Here is a 22323-nt window from a genome sequence, read left to right as displayed (position 1 = left end):
CCGCAGGGACAGGGGCAAATTTGTCCCTGTGTCATGCTCTAGGACCACCTAGATAAGTCCATGGCTTAATTAACACTTGTTATTTCTGTTGGAAGGAAAGGAGTGAGGATTCATGTGTCTGTATTTGCCAGTTATCCATAAAGAACTTTTGTTACAGTTAAGCAATTTCTTAAGAGAACCAATATGCTAAAAGGTTACAAAGAACTGCCTAATCAAAAGCAGAATCTTGACAGTAATGTTTATGTTCTTGCAGTAGTTATATAACACAAGGAAAAGACTTCTCAGAATAAGGTTGACAAATAAAGATTTGAATAAAATTCAAATATGATGAGGTAAATACACTTTAGTATACACTCAGATATGTGTAGCCCAGCCAAGAGCCGTAGCTCCTATAGCTGAACTCACCATCCCATCACTGTGTATAACTATTTATGTGATAAAGTGAAGTGATCTTCCTAACTGTTGAACAAAAAACTTTTCAATGGCAAAAAAGGATAATTAAATCCTACTTATCTTGATAGTGTGTTAATAGGTCCCGACATGGACCATGTTTCGATATCTTTTTCAAGGAACCCAAGAGAGAGGGGTCAATAAATTCAAATGCCAGAGAATCGTTGAGTGGTGTGGACAAAATGGTGTGTCTAAAAAGTAACAAAAAGATAAATAACAAACCTTCAGAATAATTATGATGCACCAATATAATGCCAAATCTAAAAGAAACATTAAAGGCTGCACAGATAAGGTACTTGCCATAAGTTTGAAGGAACAATTTCGTGGCCTGATGCCGTTGTCTCTAGTTCTTCGAGTGAATGGCGGCGGGAAGCCACGGGATTTAAATATCAAAAGACAGAGGTCACGTGATGCCATGAGCCTGTGAGGACGCTTCCTTGCTAGCTCCGGGGCTGCCCTGCACACCGATCAATAATTGACTACTTTGCTTCTGAATTTGTGGCGATTTCACCGTGTACAAGATCGCTCTGGGTGCATGGACAGATACCTAACCAGATCGAAGGAGTTCATGCACCCGAAATCTGCCCGCAAAGACCGAGACCGAGTGAGGCCGGGGGAGAGGAAAATGGCGGCAAGTCCCGCGGCGGCGGTCTCGAATCTGACTGAGACCGCCCTGAGTGATATTAGGGAGGCGCTGGCCCAGGTACTAGGTCCTAAGTTGGAAATACTTACGGAACGCATGTTGAATATTGAAACTCTGCTGGCGGCGGCGACGACACGCACGACCGAGGTAGAACAACGAGTCTCAGATCTGGAGGATACATCCACGTCTCGGGGAGCGGAGTTTAGTGAGCTGCGGGCGCAGGTTCGGGCGCAGGCAGAGAAACTGGATGATTTGGAGAATCGCTCCAGACGCTCGAACCTGCGCTTGCTGGGCATGCCTGAGACAGTCCCCGACCGCGATTTATTGGGGGTACTGGAGACCTGGCTGCGAGATGAATTGCCGCTCCCGCCCTCCTTGGGGCCTATGCACATTGAACGTGCTCATCGCCTGGGCCGCCGCCATGATCGGGAGACACGTCCACGTGTGGTCATCCTGAAGCTCCTCAATTTCAGGCACAAAGTGGAACTGTTACAACTATATCGAAAGAAAAGGGATGCCTTGAAATATGATGGAAACCTAATCCGCATTAGCCAGGACTTCTCTCAGACACTGCAAGAACGGAGGCGGCCTTTCTATCCACTTTGTACACAACTCTCTGACCTTCACCTGAGATTTCAATTCAACTATCCGGCTCTGTTGCGTATATACAGTAATGGAGTCTGGCAGTCCTTTCAGTCACCAGAAGCAGCCACTGACTTTATTAAAAAGTTTGAAAAATCCACTCCAGGACAGGCTTGACTCTGGAATCTGAGCTCATTTTACTGGGCTGTTTCTGCACCTTAACTGTTATGGCTTCTAGTTTCACTATTTGAGGAAACCCTGTTTTAAATTGCGTTTGATGTATATTTTTTTGCTAGCAGGGGTGGCCCTGGAGGAGGCGTCTTTTGTGACCCATTTTCTCCCACATGAGGGGGGCAGTTGGGATTGTTGGGGAATTAGGGGGGGGGGATGTTTCTGGGTGGCAGCAGCGGTATTTTGGGGGCACCTTATGTTTATTCTATTTTTCTAACTTTGGTTCAGGTATTTTTTGGGCTCTTGTACATTGTGTGACTGGAGTGTGCTTGCGTGGTCTAGGGGTGAGGCTGGGCACCCTGGGACCCCCTTTTACTGGAAGGTTTCTTTTCTATATCAGGAAGAGTGGGGTATGCCATGGGTGATAGACAGTTCCGTATAATTTCCTGGAATGTATCAGGTATAACATCACCTGCCAAGCGTACAAAAATATTATCACAGTTGAAACATCATTCAGCGGACATAGCTTGTTTACAGGAAACTAGACTCACAGATATAGAACATCAAAAACTGCGGAGGGGTTGGGTGGGGGACATATACTATGCATCCAGCACGGGGAAGAGGGCAGGGGTGGCCATATTGATTAGAAAGGGCTTACCCTGTACTGTCCAGGTCCTGAGACGGGATCCCACTGGTCGATACTTATTAGTGAAGGTACTCGGACCGGGGGGATCCTTCAGATTATTGGTGGGGTATGGCCCCAATGGATATCAACACTCTTATTTTCAAAATTTGGTTAACATATGTTTGCAGAACTCGGGTGACCCTCTGGTACTGGTGGGAGACCTGAATCAAGTACTGGACCCTGGGGTGGATCGTTCGGGGGGGATAGGACCGACGAATGTGCGACGGACGAAGGGAGTCCCCTATCTGTGTCGTGCTCTGGGGTTGGTGGACCCTTGGAGGTTACTTCACCCCACCGACAGAGATTATACTCATCAATCCAGAGCTCATGGATCTTTTTCCAGAATCGACTATACCTTAATTTCGGAGAGCATGTTTGCTCGGGTCTCGGAGGCTACAATTGGCCCCCTTGAGATCTCTGATCACCATATGATCTGGTTGGACGTGGCGGTGGGGGGTCCCATGAATACCGGGATGGGATGGAGATTTCCTTCGTACCTACATAATGACTCTCATTTTCGGGAATTTCTGTCAGATAGATGGGAGGATTATTGTTCTAATAATGCTCAACATATTGCTCAACCTATATTATTTTGGGAGGCTGCGAAAGCGGTGTTACGTGGGGAAGTGATTGCCTATGTGGCTTCTAGGACCCGGAGAATTGCACAACGTATAGTGCAGCTCGAACGGCAGTCAACACTCTTGAAGCGGGAGTTGTTGCGTGACGCCACAGTGGCTGTCAGAGAGGAGTATACCGCAGCTCTGGCAGAATTGAATTCCCTTATCCATGAGCGGACAAAGAAATTATTATTTTTTCGTAAATATCAATTTTATAAACATGGTAACAAAGCGGGGAAATTGCTAGCATCGATAGCCAAGAGTTGGAAGGGATCCCGATATATTGCTATGATAAAAGAGAGCTCGGGGAAAGTGTTAACTTCGGCGGCAGACATTTCCGCCTGTTTTCGGAATTATTTTGCAACCTTTTATGCTTCCCCGGGTCCTTATGCTGGACCGGATGTGCAGGATTACTTGGAGGATGCAGGGATGCCCAAATTGTCGGCGGCTCAGATTTCCCGGCTGGGTGCTCCGTTGCAGCTTCAGGAAGTGTTACAGGCGATCAAAACACTGAAGCCTTGTACGGCCCCCGGTCCGGACGGATACTCCCCGGAGTTTTACAAGATCCTATCGTCTTCTGTGGGGGGGGTCTCTTTTGAATTATTACTCTGAGGTTCAGATATGTGGTACTTTCCCGAGGTATGCGAATGAGGCTTTGATTACTTTGATCCCGAAACCCTCAAAATCGCCCACTGATATCGAATCTTATAGACCAATTTCACTGTTGAATGTTGACTTAAAAATTTTAGCACGTCTTATGGCGGATAGGCTGGCGGCCCTGTTGCCTACCATCATTGTGCCGGAGCAAGTTGGTTTTGTACGTTCCCGTCAATCGGTAATTAATGTGCGCCGGGTGCTCCTAGCTTACTCTCGAGCTCAACAGGTCAAGTCCCCGGGACTACTGGTTGGGTTAGACGCGGCGAAAGCCTTCGATAAGGTTCAGTGGCATTATCTATTCCAGGTTTTATCCCATATGGGATTTCCGGATAGTTATATGGCATGGATTCGCGCACTTTATACTGAACCTACGGCATCTGTATTGGTTAATGGTGTGCGTTCTACTTCCTTCCCGGTGGGCAGGGGGACGCGTCAGGGATGTCCATTGTCACCTCTTCTTTTTTTACTGTATTTAGACCCTTTATTACGGACGCTACAAAAGGATGATGAAATTGTAGGGCTTCCAGAGGGAACGTCCCAACTGAGAGTGTTGGCATTTGCGGATGATCTTTTGTTAACGTTGGGCTCTCCTCAACGTTCTCTGCCCCGAGCTCTGGATCTTCTGGATGAATTTCATTTATATTCTGGATTGGTGCTTAATAAACAGAAGTCCATGGCGTTGTCCACATCGCCTGTGGTACGTCTTGACTGGCAGGGGGACTTTCCTTTACAGTGGGCTTCGTCGCAGCTAATATATTTGGGGGTGGTGATTCCTCAGGACCTGGGCAGGTTGTACTCTATTAATATCACACCCCTGCTTCATCGTACAAAGACTACACTGGCGGGTTGGAGGAACCTTCCATTGTCCCTCTCTGGTAGAATAGCATTATACAATATGATATTATTGCCGCAATGGCTCTATTTATTACAAATGCTACCCATTATGTTAACAAAAATGCACCTATCACAATTAAATTCATACCTTTCCGCATTTTTATGGCAAGGTAAGAGGGCTAGGATAGCCTTGTCCAAGTTGATGTTGCCAAAGTATCGAGGGGGGTGGGGTTTAATGGATATCTCACGATTTGCCCTTGCGTGTCAATTAAGACATATTCATGATTGGTTTTGTAGCACTACTTGGTTTTCTTTGCCTGAGATTGAATGTTTTGCATTTAGACCTTATCATTTTAGTTACCTGTTACATGTTAGGCATTTGCCTGATTTGCCAATACTGCGTTCACACCCTTTTTTGCAGGTAATGCGCATGGCTTGGAAGAGGTTATGTAAGTTGCTGAACATCTCTTCTGTTACAACACCATATCTCCCTGTGGTTGGCAACGGGGACTTTCCTCCCGGTTTGGACTCTGCAACTTTCAGACGTTGGAAGTCTTTGGGACTGCATTACGTATCCCAGGTGGTGCAAGATACGGGTATGCCGACTTCATTTGCTGAACTCCAAACACAGTTTCACGTGCCACCTGGGGACTGGTTTGCTTTTCGACAACTTTGTCACTACGTACATACTTTGACCCCGGTGCCATTGAAAGAGGAAGTGCATTCTAGCTTACGGGAAGCGCTCGATCTTACTGCTCAAGACCATGTCCCGTTGAAATTTTTTCATAGGTGCTTACGGGACCTATCCGGAGAACTGGACTTAATTGCTCTTGCTCAAAAATGGTCGGCTGATCTTCAAGTGCCTATCTCTGATGATGTGCTCCGTAGGGGCCTTCGGGTGGGGAACGACCCTACACTATCCGCAATTGAGAAGGAGCGAAATTACAAATTTATATTGAGAGCGTTTTATCCCCCCAAGAGAGCTATGACTATGGGAATTAGCGCGACTTCTGGCTGTGGAAAGTGTGCACACCTTATGGCTTCTTTCGGACATATGTTCTGGACATGCCCCTTGGTGTCTACCTTCTGGATAACCGTGGTGTCTGCAGTGGCCGAGCTTTGGGGATGCTCATGGAGAATGCACCCTACCTTTCTCTTTACTTTACAAATTCGTTTTCATCCCCCTAAACAGGGGTGTGCGCTTTTCCTCAGAAAGACAATACTCATGGGCAGGAAATGTATACTGATGCAATGGCTTTCGCCTCAATCTCCTTCTCTGCAACAGTGGAGGTCACTAATGTTACAGCAAATGTTGTTGGAACGCAGGGATATTGTGGACTTGACATCAAAAAAGGGTAGGCTATTCCGCCAATGCTGGTACCCATTTAGTTTGACATTTGTCTCGCCTATTCAACATCAACTTTGGGATGTCTGCCTTGTATAACATTATCATACTTTGGTATCCTTTTCAATGTTTTGTTTTTACTGCTGCTGCTGCCCGGGTGGGGTGGGGTGGGGGGGGGGTTGGGGAGGATGGGAGGGTTGGGATTTGGGAAAGTTTTGAGATTAATCAAAATGTTCTTGTCTTTCTCTGTAGTATTTGGCAAACTGCTTTAATAAAAATATCTTATACATAAATATCAAAAGACAAATGCTGACGTGATGCCGTGAGGCACGAACAGATCAGCTGAGCAACACTGACGCAAAGTAGTGTAAACGGAAAATATCAGCTTTAATATAATGATGTCATATGAGGAGAAGCCACTAGAGGGAACTTAACTGTAAGTGAACTATGAAGGCAAAAAAAGGAGCAAAGAAAAATGAAAAAATGGGAAATGAAGATGAAAAGCTGAAACAACTGAAAAAATGGGTTATAAAAAGGCTTACCATTCAATTTCTCTATTGAGGCCACTGGGATGTAAGGTGTGTAATTTGAGAATGAGCCTTTGTTCCTTAGCCCATAACGTGTGGGACAGATCGCCGCCCCTCGGGAGATAAGGCACTTCCACTACGGAGAAGCGCAATTCTTCTGTAGTGTGCTGTTTATCCAACCAATGCTGGACAAGAGGGGCTTCCATTTTTTTAGTACGGATTTTACTGAGATGTTCGGCGATCCTTAGTTTAATATTGTGAGTTGTCTGTCCAATGTAAAGTAGTGAATAGGGACATTGAATGATATATACTACTCCCCGTGTCTCACAGTTAGATGTTGAGAGATGAGCTTTCTTTTTCATCCAATTAGAGAGAGCGAGTTCAGAGAGGGTAACGCTGTACTTACAAAACTTGCAATGATTACAGGGTTGATGACCATTGTTGACAAAAGGTATACTTGAAGGTATATGTTGAGAGTGAACTAACTTTTGTCTTAAATTGGATCCTTTAGAGAAGGCAAATCTTGGAGGGTCTCGAAATTCAGGGTGGTACTGCATTATACTCCAATGTTGTTTAATAATAAGTTTGATACGGAATGCGTATTTGGAATGGGGCAATACACATACCATTGAAGAATCCTGATGACATTGTTGAGAAGATAGAAGCGTTGTACGAGGGACATTAGAAGTCCTTTTGTATGCTTTCTTAATGACTGAACCAGGATAACCACATTCTGAAAATCTGACAGCAAGATCTTTGGATTTATTCTCAAAATCCTGTCATGTGGAACATAATCTTCTGAGCCTAAGGAATTGTCCGGTAGGAATATTGTCTATTAAATGCTTGGGGTGAAAACTGTCATATCTTAATAGTGTGTTCCTGTCAGTCTGTTTCCTATGTATAGTGGTAGTAAAGGAACCGTATTGAAGAGTAATTAGTAGGTTTAAAAAAGAAATTTGGTGATGAGTGTGTGCAGTAAATTGCAAATTGGGGTCACAATAATTTATCCAATGTAAAAAGATATCAAGGTTAGCAGGTGTACCCACCCAGATAGCGAAGATGTCAAATATATATCGCTTCCAACACAGGATATTCTTATAGTGTTCCGAGGGGTACAAAAATTTCTGCTCAAAATTAGCAACATAAAGGCATGCTATTGAGGGGGCCATTTTGGCCCCCATAGCTGTACCTTTAACCTGTATATAAAAGTCAAGTCCAAATTGGAAATAGTTGTGATTAAGAGCTATCTGAGCAAGTTGTATCAAAAATTGTACTCTGTTTTCTGACAAGTCCATAGATAGCAGGTGAAGTCTTATAACATTGACAGCTTCAGTCTGAGGGATGTTAGTGTATAATGCTGCTATATCTAATGCCAATAAAGTCGCGTGTGTTGGAACATCATGAATTTGCTCTAAAAGGTTGATCATGTCGTTGGTGTCATCAGGATTCTTCAATGGTATGTGTATTGCCCCATTCCAAATACGCCTTCTGTATCAAACGTATTATTACTGATTCAGGGTCTTTATGCGGTTTAGGTAACAGCAGTATACGTGCTGTGTTTATACCCTCCGGTAAAGCCTCCGCTCCAACCAAGATATTAAGCATCCGAGCAATGTAATGTAATAATCTAACTGTTCACATTAAGACTGATATTAATTACTTAAGGTTTCATCAAAAGTTGAAAACTTTTTTTTATATGATTTGTTGCAATATTTATGGTATATTTAATGATTTTGTACTCTCTTGTAGATTTTACAGCTTCTTTGGATGTAAGTCATCTTGAACCTTTTTGGAATAGTGAGATTAATAAATTGTGTATTAGATTAGAATGTATATCCTGCTATCCTTAGAACACCTACTACAGGTAACCAATTTCTCTGAGGTCAAGCAGGACATTGCCTTCTCACAAGGCTCACTGAAAACAATGTTTAATAGAGAACTTAAAACAGTAAGGTAGAGAATGACATGGGGACTAAGATTGATCCCCACTGGCTCCATCTCATCCCCACAAGCACTGTCACCACCCCTGCAGACTTTGTCCTCATTTGCACAAGTTTCAAACACTTATGATTTTATATTTAAATCATAAGAACATAAGAATTGCCACTGCTGGGTCAGACCAGCAGTCCGCTCACGCGGCAGCCCTCAGGTCAAAGACCAGTGCTCTAAATGAGTCCAGCCTCACCTGCGTACGTTCCAGTTCAGCAGGAACTTGTCCAACTTTGTCTTGAATCCCTGGAGGGTGTTTTCCCCTATAACACACTCCGGAAGAGTGTTCCAGTTGCCTACCACTCTCTGGCTGAAGAACTTCCTCACGTTAGTACTGAATCTATCCCCTTTCAGCTTTAGAGAGTGCCCTTTCGTTCTCCCTACTTTAGAGAGGGCGAACAATCTGTATTTATCTACTAAGTATACTCCCTTCAGTATCTTGAACGTTTCAATCATGTCCCCTCTTTTCAAGGGAGAAGAGGCCCAGTTTCTCCAATCTCTCGCTGTACGCCAACTCCTCCAGCCCCTTAACCATTTTAGTCGCTCTTCTCTGCACCCTTTCAAGTAGTACCGTGTCCTTCTTCAAGAATGGCGACCAGTACAGGACGCAGTACTCCAGGTGAGGGCATACCATGGCTCGGTACAGCGGCATGATAATCTTCTCCGATCCGTTCATGATCCCCTTATCATTCCTAGCATTATTCACCCTTTTCGCTGCCACCGCGCATTGCAAAGGATGGCTTCATCAACTTGTACATAAACAGGCAATATTCTATACAACTGTTTATAAATCACAAATATTACATTACATTACATTAATGTTTTCTATCCCACCAATACCTTTCAGTTCTAGGCAGTTTACAAAAAGAGTTGGCCTGGGCATTCTCAGGGAGCTTACAGAGTTGATAGATAGAGTAAACTTACACGAATTGAAGACTAGCATGAGCAATGAGTTCTGTGGGAGGGTTTATAAGGTTTTTGATTAGCTCATATGACAAATTTTTTGAAAAGTATAATTTCAGTTCTTTCCTGAATGTTTTGTAATTGGCTGGTCAGTAGCTTGGAGAGGTAGCAGTCTATTTTCGCTGCTCTGGTGGCTAGTTCGTCATATAGTTTTTTGCTTTGTATGCCTTTTGCTGGGGGATGGGTGAAGAGAGCCTGTGTTCTCCTTGGTCTTGATGTGTTATTTCTGATCAGGTGTTTGTTTAGGTAGCTGGGACCAGTTCCATTTATGGCTCTGAAGAGGGTTCAAATTAATTTATATTGTATGTGTACTTGTATTGGGAGCCAGTGTGAGTCTTGGTAAGCAGTGGTAATGTGATCGTATTTTTTCAATGAGTATATCAATCTGAGAGCTGTGTTTTGCACCGTTTGTAATTGTTTTAAGGTATAGGCAGGGCATGACAAGTATAGGCTGTTACAGTAGTCCATGAGACCCATGATTAGCACTTGGACCATGAGTCTGAATTGTTCTTTGTTGAAGTATTTTCTGATTTTTTAGGTTGTACATGGTTGCGAATGTCTTCTGGACCGTTTTGCTGATTTGAAGTTGCATGGTGCAGCCCTCTTTTTCAATCTGATTTGGTACAACCTTCCCAAAGATTCAGTTGCATAGCTATGTTTTTACATCATCTGGGGAAGTGGATTGTCTTTCAGACATGGGTGTAGAAGAAAACCTAAACTGTGTAGTGGATGAACAGGAAAGTGTTTATTAAATGTTAGAAATGTTCCTTGATGCCAGCAACTATGGATGAATCTGTTGGAGTAAGATGTTTGAGAAGCTGGTAACATGATGGAAGGACATTGCAAATGGCAGACAAGACACAAATGATGTCATTTAACAGTTAATTGAAATCCAAAATCAGCAACTGCAGGGTTTTTTAACAATTTGAATTCTGTTGCCAACTGTTTAAGATGTGTTATGTTTTTACATATTGATACTAGTCTCAAGTTTTTAGTGAATAACATAGACCAAGTTTGTCCCTGTGCACTCTCTCCCCATTCCCTCCCTGTCCACATCTCCGCAGATACATGTCCCCATGTCATTCGCTACCGCAAAGCCAACCAGAACCAGTAACACTAACAACAAAAAACCAGCCCTGTTTTGAAGGTGCAGTCTACAACAGAAAAGAATGGACCTAAGGGGACAGAGTTGGATTCTAGACTCCAAATTCTGCAGAACTGACTGAACAAACCAGCTGTTGCATTGGCACTCTGCTCAAGGCAGTAATGAGATATGGATGTGTACACCAAAAAGCAAACAAGATGCTAGGAATTATTAAAAAAAGGGATGGTTAACAAGACTAAGAATGTTATAATGTCCCTGTATTGCTCCATGGTGCGACCTCATCTGGAGTACTGTGTTCAATTCTGGTCTCTTTAACTCAAGAAAGATATAGTGGTGCTAGAAAAAGTTCAAAGAAAAGCGACCAAGATGATAAAGGGGATGGAACTCCTCTTGTATGAGGAAAGGCTAAAAAGGTTAGGGCTCTTCAGCTTGGAAAAGAGACAGCTGAGGGGAGATATGAAATCTACAAAACCCTGAGTGGAGTAAAACAGGTATAAGTGGATTGATTTTTCACGCCGTCAAAAATGACAAAGACTAGAGGACACTCAAAGTTATAGGGAATAAATAGAAGGAAAAAAATTTCACACTCAGAGAATAGTTAAGTTCTGGAACGCATTACCTTATGTTGTGATAAGAGCAGATAGCGTAGCTGGTTTTAAGAAAGGTTTGGACAATATCCTGGAGGAAAAGTCCAGTCTGTTATTGAGCGAGACACGGGGGAAGCCACTGCTTGCCCTGGATCAGTAGCATTTCCTTGGATTTTGGCCAGGTATTAGGGACCTGGATTGGCCACTGTGAGAACAGGCTACTGGGTTTGATGGATCATTGGTCTGACCCAGTAAGGCTATTCTTATGTTCTTATTGTTTGTTTATTGTGAGTTTCTATACCACTACAAATGACTGGGGAGTCAATTCAGAGTGGTTTTCATGAGCTTCTGTAAAAGGTATTACAATACATGAGCTTCTGTAGCAGTGTTACAATACAGTTATTAAGACCCACATAATTAATCATCTTACTTATGTTACCAGTGCATTTATCATCCTACTTATTTGCATATGTTTATATCAAATACTACAAAATTAAGCAGAAAAGATCAGCTCCTACAGCCTGGCCTGTAGGAAGAACTGGTGAGCAGAGGAGCATGCTCAGTGATGAGGCATAAGGGGGAGAGGGGGAAAGCCTCTGAAGTTTTGAGACTTCCTACAGATTCTGGCAGGTGGACGGAACCCACTGGTCCCAGAATAAAGTGGGATTGTACAAGAACTGAGATTCTACTGTAGATCTCATGCATATCCAATAGGGAAATCTGTAATGGTTGTGGCTCGAAGACCAAGATTACCCACCTCTGCTACTACAGAGCATACATATTGAGATCTTTAAATATGTGCCCCCTATCCTTTATGAGGAAGACTACTATTTTAGTAGGCATCCATGACTCAACTTTGTCCCTTTTATATATTTTTTGAAAGTATGGGCTCTAGCATTGTACTCTAAATAAGGTCTGAAATTTATAAAGAGGCAATATAACAGGTGGACAACCTTGGTCCTCAAAGGCTGTAACCCAGTTGGGTTTTCAGTATTTCCCCAATGAATATGCATGAGATCTATTTGCATACAATTAGATCTCATGCACATTCATTGGGAAAGACTGAAAACACAACCAGGTTTCAACCCTCAAGCACTAAGGTTTTTCTTACCCCACACTATCACCTCTTTTGTCCCTGGAGGTCATTTCTATCACCAAGCATCCTTCTGCTTTGTCATTGACTTACTACCTCCTCAACTACTTTAAGATCAGCCTCAAGTCCTGCTCTTCTTTATGTGGTCATATGCATGACCTTGTATTTTATTTATAGCATTAAATCTGAGCTGCCAAAGCCTAGTTCCATGGATTCTCAACCTAAACTTAAAGAGACACATCCAGCCAGTCAGGTTTTCAGGATTGCCACAAATTAGTTTTGTATACAAATGGCTGCAATGCATGCAAATTTATCTTATGCATATTCATTGTGGATATCTTGAAATTGAGACTGGCTTGGTATGTCATGAGGACTAAGTTGAGAAAGCAAAGTTGCTTACCTGTAACAGATGTTCTCTGTAGACAGCAGGGAATGCAGCCACATTTGAAGGTGAAGTTCTCTGACTGAGCCTGAGTGTCAGTGCTCTCCTCTAGCTAATGGTAAGCTTTGAGCTTACTGGGCATGTGCAAGGAGACCCTACTCCTAGAGCCCCTCCATCTGCCTTCAGTTTTGTCCCTAGCAAGAAAGTAGTTCAGGGGACGGTGGGCAAGTGTGGGTGCATTCTCCTGTCTACAGAAAACACTGCTTTTTCCGGAGAGAAGCAGGGGATATGCAGGCACACTTGAAAGTGAGTCCCAAGCTGGTCATTGAATGGGTGGAGGCTAGCTCTTATAGTGCAAATAAATTGTTTAGAACTGTTTGAATAAGCGGGTTATAAATAATTTTTTGAAAATAAACATCTTGTGATAACCTTTATTCCTCCATAGCCCCAGGTACATTAGATTGTGAGCCCACTAGGACAGATAGGGAAAAATATTTGAGTACCTAGGGGAACACCATATGATGCTGTCTGCATAGGTGGTCTGAGGTCGAGAATTGGGCAGAGACCTTGTGTCTTTTTCGGAATTAGAAAGAAGTTGGAATAAAACTCAATTTACTTGGCGATAACGGAACTTCCTCGATGGCATTGCTTTGTAAAAGAAGGGATAGCTCCAGGGATAGCTGTGGAATATGTTGATGAGGGACCTTTGAAGGCAGTGTTGGCTGGAATGGAAGGACATGGGTCAAGAAGTTGAGGAAATATCCTTGTGAGATTATGCTGAGCACCCATTGGTCTGTCATAATTTCCTGCCAAGCTGAAAAGAAATGGGTTAGCCGCCCTCCCACTGGCAAATGGTCAAAAACTAGGATTAGGTTTAAAAGGAAGTAATTAAGTAGCCCAAGACTGTTTATGATCCCTTGGACGCTGTTTTTGAATATAAGGAGAATACTGTGGCCTTTGAAGATTGGGTCTGTTGTAAGGGAATCTTCAACAAGGATAGTACTGTTGAAAAATTGTTGATGATATAATCTACAATAAGATAAGGTAGAGGAAGGCCTATGAAACTGTTGAAGTTGATCAGAAGGGTGTGCTGAGAGTTCTCTATTGATTGAAATCTTTTTTTAAGCTGGAAAACTGTTGCTTGCACCTTTTCACTAAAAATGACTGACACCCAAACAAGGAGCATCCGGTAGTCTGTCATGAAGGTCCTCCCTGAGATACGATGCTCAAAGCCATGCTGAGCACCTAGCAACTATTGCCACCACTGCCGTTCTAGCCTTATCATAGGCATCATAATTTGTTTTTATTAAATGGTAAGTAGATTCTGCAATGCAACAGAGGTTCGGAAGCACCTCTGGCGTAGCATTGTCAAGCTGCTGCAAAACAGAATGCTGAAAATACATAATCTCAGAGGACAGCATAGAACCTTGATAGACCTTGCATCCTAAAGAATCAATCAGCAGCCTCCGAGACCATTGAATAGTGCAGGAGATGCTTTTTGTACCTTGTACTTTAATTCTAAATGTTTGGAGGCTGTAGCTATTGATAAGGGCTTCTGCAATTAGTAAGCTGTAAGTCCTGTAATACCTGATGTACTGGGAGTGCTATGAGCTCTTTCAATGGAGTCTTACAGGATAGATTGGAAATCCTTAGTACAGGTGCATACAAAAATTTTGGGTAGGAATATTCCTTAGTTGGTGCCGGTTGGTTAGTACTGGAAATGGGAGCGTCGTCCTGATTTGCCAAGTCCTGCACTGGGAAGGATTAGATAGGAGAGCAGAGACCTCAATTTAAATCTTGCGTGACTTCCAATGAAGATGGCAAAGGAATTTCTTCTGAAGGGTTCAGGCCCTCACATTCAGGGCAATGCTGGGCCACTAAAAGGGGCATAGATGAAGCAGGAGTACAAGGCTGTATTAAAGCTGCACTATCCTGATAAACTTCTGAAAAAGAAAAAATTAGAAATTGTGTGCATGCAGTCTAAAATATTGGTAGGAGGCTCTGAAAACTTAAGAGAGAGGGCTGTTTAGGAGGGACAGAGTCCTGACCAGGTGGTGGAAGAGAGGTTGGTCTCTTAGCTTTTGACAGAGTTTTAACATTCTTAGAGGAACCTGGATTCACAGAAGAAACTTGAGTGAGGCCAGGAGAGGACGAGAAAGAGCCCATAGGAGCCTTAAAACTTACATTAGTCGTTTCAGATTCCTTAAAAGAGCTCTATGTCAAAGTTGCCCCTGGTGGTGAAAGGGTGGTACATTTTTCCAGCGTTGTTAGACATTGGCTTTGGCGGCAAATTGCTTCCCTCCCCTTGTGGTACCAAGACAAGGCCCTGGGGCAGGGAACAAGTGGCAAATCTTCATGTCTGGAGGTTTTCTTTGAGGTTCTAGTACGAAGAGGAGCTGAGGGAGAAGTGCTGTTCATCGCGGTAACAGGGAAAAAGATGGCATAGCCGGTCTTAAAGCCCCACTGCCAAAGAGGAGTAAAGAGGCACTTAACTGTTCTTTGTTGGTGCCTTGTTGTGGTATGTTTTTCTCTGTTTTTTTTGTTTACTGAAGAATTAAAGAAAGGCTTTCTAGTTTTCCTTTTTTAATCTAACTAGGATAAAAGCTGTTTTTCTCTATTTTCCCCCTTTTTTTTTTTGAGGAGAGCTGTGACTTTTTAGGAGCAGCTGAAGAAAAAACTGTTATACAGGGAGGGGCTCTTGGAGTAGGGTCCCCTTCCACAACATGCCGACTAAGGTCAAAGCTTACCATTAGCTAGGGGAGAGCACTGGCACTCAAGCTCAGAGGATTTCACTTTCAAGTGCAACTGCATATCCCCTGCTCATCTCCAGCGAAACCCAAGTTCTCTAGACCAGTGTTTCTCAACTCTGTCCTGAAGTACCGCCTTACCAGTCAGGTTTTCAAGATATCCACAATGAATATGAAAGAAATTTGCATATAATGGAGGCAGGGTATGGAAATCAGGTTTATGCAAATTCAATGTGGATATCCTGAAAACCTGACTGGCACCAGGGTACTCTAGGACTGAATTGAGAAACATTGCTCTAGACCAGTGGTTCCCAACCCTGTCCTGGACGACCACCAGCCATTCAGATTTTTGGGATAACCTTAATGAATATGCATGAGAGAGATTTGAATATAATGGAGGCAACAGGCATGCAAATCTGCTCCATGCATATTCATTAGGGCTATCCTGAAAACCGGACTGGCTTATGGTCCTCCAGGACAGGGTTGGGAACCTCTGCTCTAGACCACTCAAGCTTTACTAGATTCTGCCTCATACTAGCCACATCATCAGAAGAATCTAGCCTAGTGCATATCTTGGTATCATCTATGAAGAAATAGACAGCCCTTCTACCATCACTTAAAAGAACTGTACCTATCCAGTCAGGTTTTCAGGATACCCACATTGAATAAGCATGGGAGAAGTTTGTGCAAATTTACATTCATTTTATGCAAAAATCTCATGCATATTCCAGGTATCCTTAATACCTGACTGTCTGGATGGAGATGTCCAATGGACTGGGTTGTGATCCTCTTCTTCACAGTGAACTCCATTACCACTATCCTCTGTTACCTTCCACTCAACCAGTTTATTTTTAACCCAATCATTTTAAAATCCATTCCAAAGGCACTCGGTTTATATTACTAATATAGTCAAGGCTTTGCTAAAAATTTAAGTGCACATTTCAAATTAAATATTCTCAATCTTAAATGTGACTGAGAAGACAGCTTAAATGCCAACTGATGCATGCACTTTACAAATCTGGCAGCTGGTTGTGTAGAACAGTGTTTCTTAACTTCTTCAAGCTAAGTATCCTTAAGGTCTAACAAAAGTCAGCCAAGTATCCCTGACCACTGACCGCCCCAGGTCTGCACCAGACTTCATCCTTATTACTAATTGTAATGCAATTTCTTCCATTCATTTTTATTTATTCCATTTTTCAATACTGTTCTCCCAAGGGAGCTCAGAACATTTACATTTATTCAGGTACTCAAGCATTTTTCCATAAACATACAATATACACAGCAGATATAAATTCTATAAACAAGACACTAAATTGAAAATAATCTTTTCCCAGTCTCTGGGTGCACTTCCTTCTGTCTGTGTACTGTTTTTCTCTCCTTCACTTTCTACCCTGCATCCATTTTTGGCATTAACTTTTAACATTCAACTTTTCATTTTTCTGCTTTATTCTCAAAATCTACTTTTCTGTGTCTTCCCTTTCTATTTCTTATCTCCCATGGTCTGGCATCTCTCTCCTTCCCCCAATCTGGCCTCTCTTTCCCACAGTCTGGCATATCTCTCCCCCTTCCAGTGGTCTTGATATTTCTCTCTCCCTCCTTTCATTTATTTATTCAATTTTCTATACTGTTCTCCTAGGGGAGTGCGGAATGGTTTACATTAATTTATGCAGGTACTCAAGCATTTTTCCCTTTCTGTCCCAGTAGGATCACAATCTATCTAATGTACCTGGGGCAATGGGGAGATTAAGTAACTTGCCCAGGATCACAAAGAGCGTGGGTTTAAACCCACAAACTCAGGGTGCTGAAGCTGTAGTTTTAACCACTATACCACACTTTCACCCTTCTCCAGATCAGACATCTTTCCCTTCCTTTGCCCCCTAGCAGCAGCTCAGTGTGCTTTTAACTTCCCCACACACCTGCTGCTAGCATTTAGATGCAGTTCCATCAAGCAGCCTCACGGTCTTTGCTAGGCTGGCCAGCCTCTAATAATGCAACTTCCTTTTTCATCGAGGCAGGCCAGCCTAGCAAAGACCCTGAGGCTGCTTGATGGAATTGCTAAACTAATGCCAGCGGCAGCTGTGTGGGGAATTTAAAAGCACACAGTGAGCTGCCGCTCGGCCTGAGAGGACTTGCAAAAGCAGGAGTTTAGTTGACATACTGCATTATGTACCACGTATTGAGAACCTCTGATGTAGAATGCAGTTGTCTATATAGAGTTAGAATCTTATGAGTAATTCCATGATTTTTTTCAGAGCCATATAGGAGAGAGCAGAGATGACATCTTGTAAATTTGCTGTATGAATCAGGGATAAGAATGAAACTCCTGCTCATTCAATGGGGGTCCTGGTGGGAGTGAAAGTCTAGCAGGGTTGAGAGGCTCACATTCATAGAGAAGTAGGGGAGGCCATGAACCAAATTAACATTTGGGTCCTCTAGTCTTCATAGCCCGATGATCTGAATGTGAGCATGCATCAGGTCTGGTATTAATCTTGCTGGTGCACATGAACTTAAACTACAGGGTTAACAGACCACCGTTGTATTCTCAGCTTAAGTGAGAATAAGTCTTAAGGAACTGAAGACATACATGCTCCAAGTAACCCAAAGTTTGAGGAGGTGGTGCTGTGAAAGCCCCACACAACAAAATCCCTGGAGAATAGGCTTCTCTGATACTATACTTTAGGTGGGGTGACCATTCTCTCCCTACGACTGGTTTTCCTTTTTGTCTAAACTTCTTAAAAGTCTACACATTTATGAGCAGACTTAAGGAGATGTGTTCATTTGTTTTGTTTGGAGGCCCAAGGGGCAGACCTGAGCTCTGTGGGTGGGACACATGGAATGTTTTGGCCCTTATGTGGCACCATGATGGCAAGGGGAAGGAGGGAGACCATCCTAGGTCACAAGTTCCTTGCACTGCTGCATATATTCTTGTAGCCACCAGGCAGTAGTATACAAATGCTCACCTGGATGGTGGACTGAGAGGGGGATCACGGCAGTGAGAGCTGACCTTGTAGCAGATTTTCTAAAGATTTCTCCCTGTGCCTTTAACTTGTTCTCTTTCACCATCTCCCAAGATAAAAAGCTGTTTTGAAGTACATATGTAGTCTTGAGTAATAAAATCCCACCTACTTGCTCAGAGGAGCATTAAAGGATTCTCTGAACAGGTAGGAGAGCTCCAGCTCAGCTCACTGGAGAGCTTATCCTTCCATAACCAAAGATTTATTACTCTTTACTGTGTCAAGTTTGTTTCCAAGTCAGTGGATAATCAAGGGAAACAAGATTCTAATGTATGTCATATGGAAACCGCATAGTTGTATGCAGTATATAAACTTTTAAATAAATAAATAAGTTGTTCCCAGACTAGCTATGTAAACAAAATTTATAAACACATTTTCTGTTCTTACCCCTTAACTCCTCAAGTCATTTAGAATTCCAACTGACTACACATGGATAGGCCTTTTTCTTCAAATATACTTCAATTATGGCCTGCCTTCACTTTGCATCTACAATGCTACTGTTTAGCCTCTTTTCAAATATACTTCTCCCTCTGTATTTGCTGTGATAGGGGATTAACAGAACTGCAAATACTGAAAAACCGCAAATAACTTTTTTATATGTTATTTGCTGTTTTCTATTAAAAAAAAATCGTGAATATGGTGAAACCGCGAACATGGGAGACCTGGCCTGTTTCTGAAGGAGAGGCAAAACATGGTGAACAAAGTGCTTGGAATCAGCGATTTCTCTGTGCAAGCTGATGTAATTTGGGGGGGAGGAGCCAGCAAGCTAAAAACTGAATAATTGAAACCGTGAATACGGAGGAAGAAGTGTATCTTCCTTTGGATCTACTTCACATTATTTGAATAATATTTTGATTTTAATAACTGTTTTATTAATTATCCATGCAGGCAGTGATTTGATCCTTACTTCCCACAGTGGTATTTTTAACAGGGCTCATGCTACATGTGAGCTTTGCAACCTTTGATTTTACCATATGATTACAATTAGACTGCAGTAGTTTTCCCTGTGTTCTCCTCCTTCCACCTAGAATCAGTATTATTTATATCGAAACCTTATCACATTTACATTGAACTCAATGTATACTGCTTTACTTATAGCAGCTACATGTATAAGAGATTTTTGTATGGACTTTCAGAATACAGCTAGGCATTTCAAACTACCGGCTGCTAAAGTCTTCATCAGTCCAATCTTTTGAGATTTATTTCTAAAAATCTTCTTGAAAGCAATTCATTGTTTTATTTGTTCATAATTTTAAAACTGATTTTTTTTTAAATTTTATATAGCTACTTAGCTCATCATCTATGCCACTCATTAGCTCATTTGTTCCCCTTGACCCTGAAGAAAGTTTCTTTTGAAACATGCATGTCGGGAGAGGTGGCGTAGATGACAAGAATCTACTATGAGCTAAGTAGCTATATAAATTTAAAAAAAATCATAGTTTTATAACATTATGAACAAATAATAAAACAATGAATTGCTTTGAAGAAGATTTTTAGAAATAAATCTCAATAAAAGATTGGACTGATGGAGACTTTAGCAGCCGGTAGTTTGAAATGCCTGGCTGTATTTTGAAGGTAGATATAAAAATCTCTTATAATACACGTAGCTGCTATAAGTAAAGCGGTATACACTGAGTTCAATATAAATGTGATAAGGTTTCAGTATGAATAATTAGTACTGATTCTAGGTGGATATGTATTTGAGTACTAATTTTGTGACAAAATTTTTTTGAGCTTTTGCTCCTTCCACTTATAGCATATTAACTTCATCTCTGTGCAATGTTTTAGGATTCCTCCCTCTCACCCAACCTATAAGGGGGCGGGGCGCAAATGCACTTAAGGAAAAACACTGTTACTTCGTGTACACATTGAGTTTTATTGTAACAAAGCAACTTGTACACTTTTTAACGTTTAAAACTGAGCATCTCTTCCAGTGAAACAAAAAAAAAAATAAAATAAAACATAAAAAAATGACATTAGAGAATGTCTGTTCCAATCAGATCCTAGAGGTTCTGCTGCTGCTCCACTGACTGGTAGGGCCTAAAGCCATCATCAAGAGATCACGGTAAAGTTCTTTTTTTAAATTTTTTTCTTTAAAAGTGTCATCTTAAACTGCATGGATGTTTTGTAAAACATCACAAACATGCCAAAGGAGAGCAAAGCCAGGTTGTCAAAATGCCCACTTACCACCCCTCCCCCATCCCAACCATCTCAAAACCCACCCTGACTTTCTATAACCCCATGTTTTTTTGTAGATTTTTATATTTTTTTTAAACAAGAGAAAATTAGACAGATACATGTTGGTAAATGCTAACTGTCCATATTCACAGGGAGACACAGTGATCTCAGAGCCCAATATACAGAGGGGAAAAAAAGGGAAAGCTAGAATTCTATGCACTACTACACAGGGGCCTAAGCACTTGCCAGCCTTCAGGAAACTGAAGGAAGCAAAGGGTATCTTCCAACCCCCACAGAACACAAAGTGATTTAATAAAGTTTATAGTGTTTGGGTAAGAGGGATTAAGGGAGACCTTAAACTGGTAGAGAGATTTCCCTCCTACCCACATAAAATAAATTTGAACCATGATGCAAGGAGAAAGAAAATACCAAGAGAACAAGGCGACTGAGCACAGGAGGGAGGAGGGGGGGAAGAAAACAAAAATAAAATAAGCCAACTTGTTCCCTGGGATTGAAAAATTAAAAAATAAAAATAAAAAATAAAAATAAAAAGTTAAAAAGGGGGTGGAATCCATCAGTGATCAATTAATCGTCATCTCCTTCATCCTCCTGAAAGAAAAAAAAACAAAAAAATTTTTACACCATTTACTCCATTAATCCTGCTACTTTCAGAAAAAAAGACAAGTTTCAACCTAATGTACAATTAAGCAATGCTACTTATCTGTAACAGATACTCTATAGACAGCAAGAGGAATGCACTCTCACTAAGGGAAGATTAGGTATTTACCTTGATAATCTTTCTAGTAAATAAGCATATTCTGGAACAAGTGGGTAGTGACCCTTCGATCTTGAGATCTGGTGTAGAGAGCCTCATTAGCATTTTTCTGCTTAGCCTCCTATCATTCTGGGCTGATGTGTAAATCCTCAGTTTGTATCAAAGCAGATGGTCAGTCCTAAGAAGACCAAAGTCAACAATGAAGTACCCAACAATTCCACAGGTACAAAGGGGAAACTAGGTTTTTGTTTTCCTGGTCAATCCTAAGGAGGAATATGGGAACTTTTCCTAAGAAACAACTCTGCTCATCTCATTTAGAAACAAAATAATCTTGAAACATTAAACATTTATCTGAATGCAACCTGCAGTAACAATTTTGGAGTACTGCAAGATACCCCTTATTCTCTACAAAAGAGCAATGGCTTTCCTGATCCTTGATAGTGCTGGACAGAAACACAAAACATTTATGTTTGAGAAAGCAAGCACGCTAACAAATATCTGATAGGGTGCGCATCCAGAATAATGTGCCTATTTACTAGAAAAAAAAAGATAATCAAATACCTAGTCTTCCCTTCCAGTGCAATATTCACATTATTCTGCAACAGATGGAATGTATCAAAACAGTCCCATGTAATCTAGGTACATGAGCCTACTGAAAGTACCAAAGATCTGAACATGGAATCCAATTTGGCCATTACATCCACCCTATAAAAACTATGGAAGGAAGACCATGTGGCAGCTCTACAAATTTCCTCAGGAGAAACTATCTACTCCACCCAGGAGGAAGCTATAATCCTAGTGGAATGAACCTTTATGTCTACTGAAGGTTGCTTTCCACCGACAATATAAGCTGAAGCAATGGCCATATGAAATGGTCGATTTTAAGCTGGCCAGTCCTGATGGCTAACACAAAGATGATCCGGAGTCAAAACTCTTGTCACTTCCAGGTAACAAAGCAAAACTCTGCAAACATCCAGTT

At 41.9% G+C, this 22323-nt stretch overlaps 1 protein-coding gene across 2 annotated transcripts in view; it reads right to left on the bottom strand.

Annotated features, from left to right (window-relative positions):
• Positions 1-20299: 20299 nt before the first annotated feature.
• The window catches only part of SET (SET nuclear proto-oncogene), an 83942-nt gene continuing 81918 nt past the window's right edge, over positions 20300-22323 (bottom strand). For both annotated transcript variants that reach the window (XM_033961745.1, XM_033961746.1), the window contains one exon: positions 20300-21178. In XM_033961745.1, the coding sequence (XP_033817636.1) occupies positions 21155-21178 (24 nt within the window). In that variant the 3' untranslated portion in view covers positions 20300-21154. The remainder of the gene's footprint in view (positions 21179-22323) is intronic.

Source organism: Geotrypetes seraphini, chromosome 10, assembly GCF_902459505.1.
Source record: "Geotrypetes seraphini chromosome 10, aGeoSer1.1, whole genome shotgun sequence".
In the NCBI taxonomy this organism is placed as follows: domain Eukaryota; kingdom Metazoa; phylum Chordata; class Amphibia; order Gymnophiona; family Dermophiidae; genus Geotrypetes; species Geotrypetes seraphini.
This window is presented reverse-complemented; position numbering and strand designations above follow the sequence as displayed.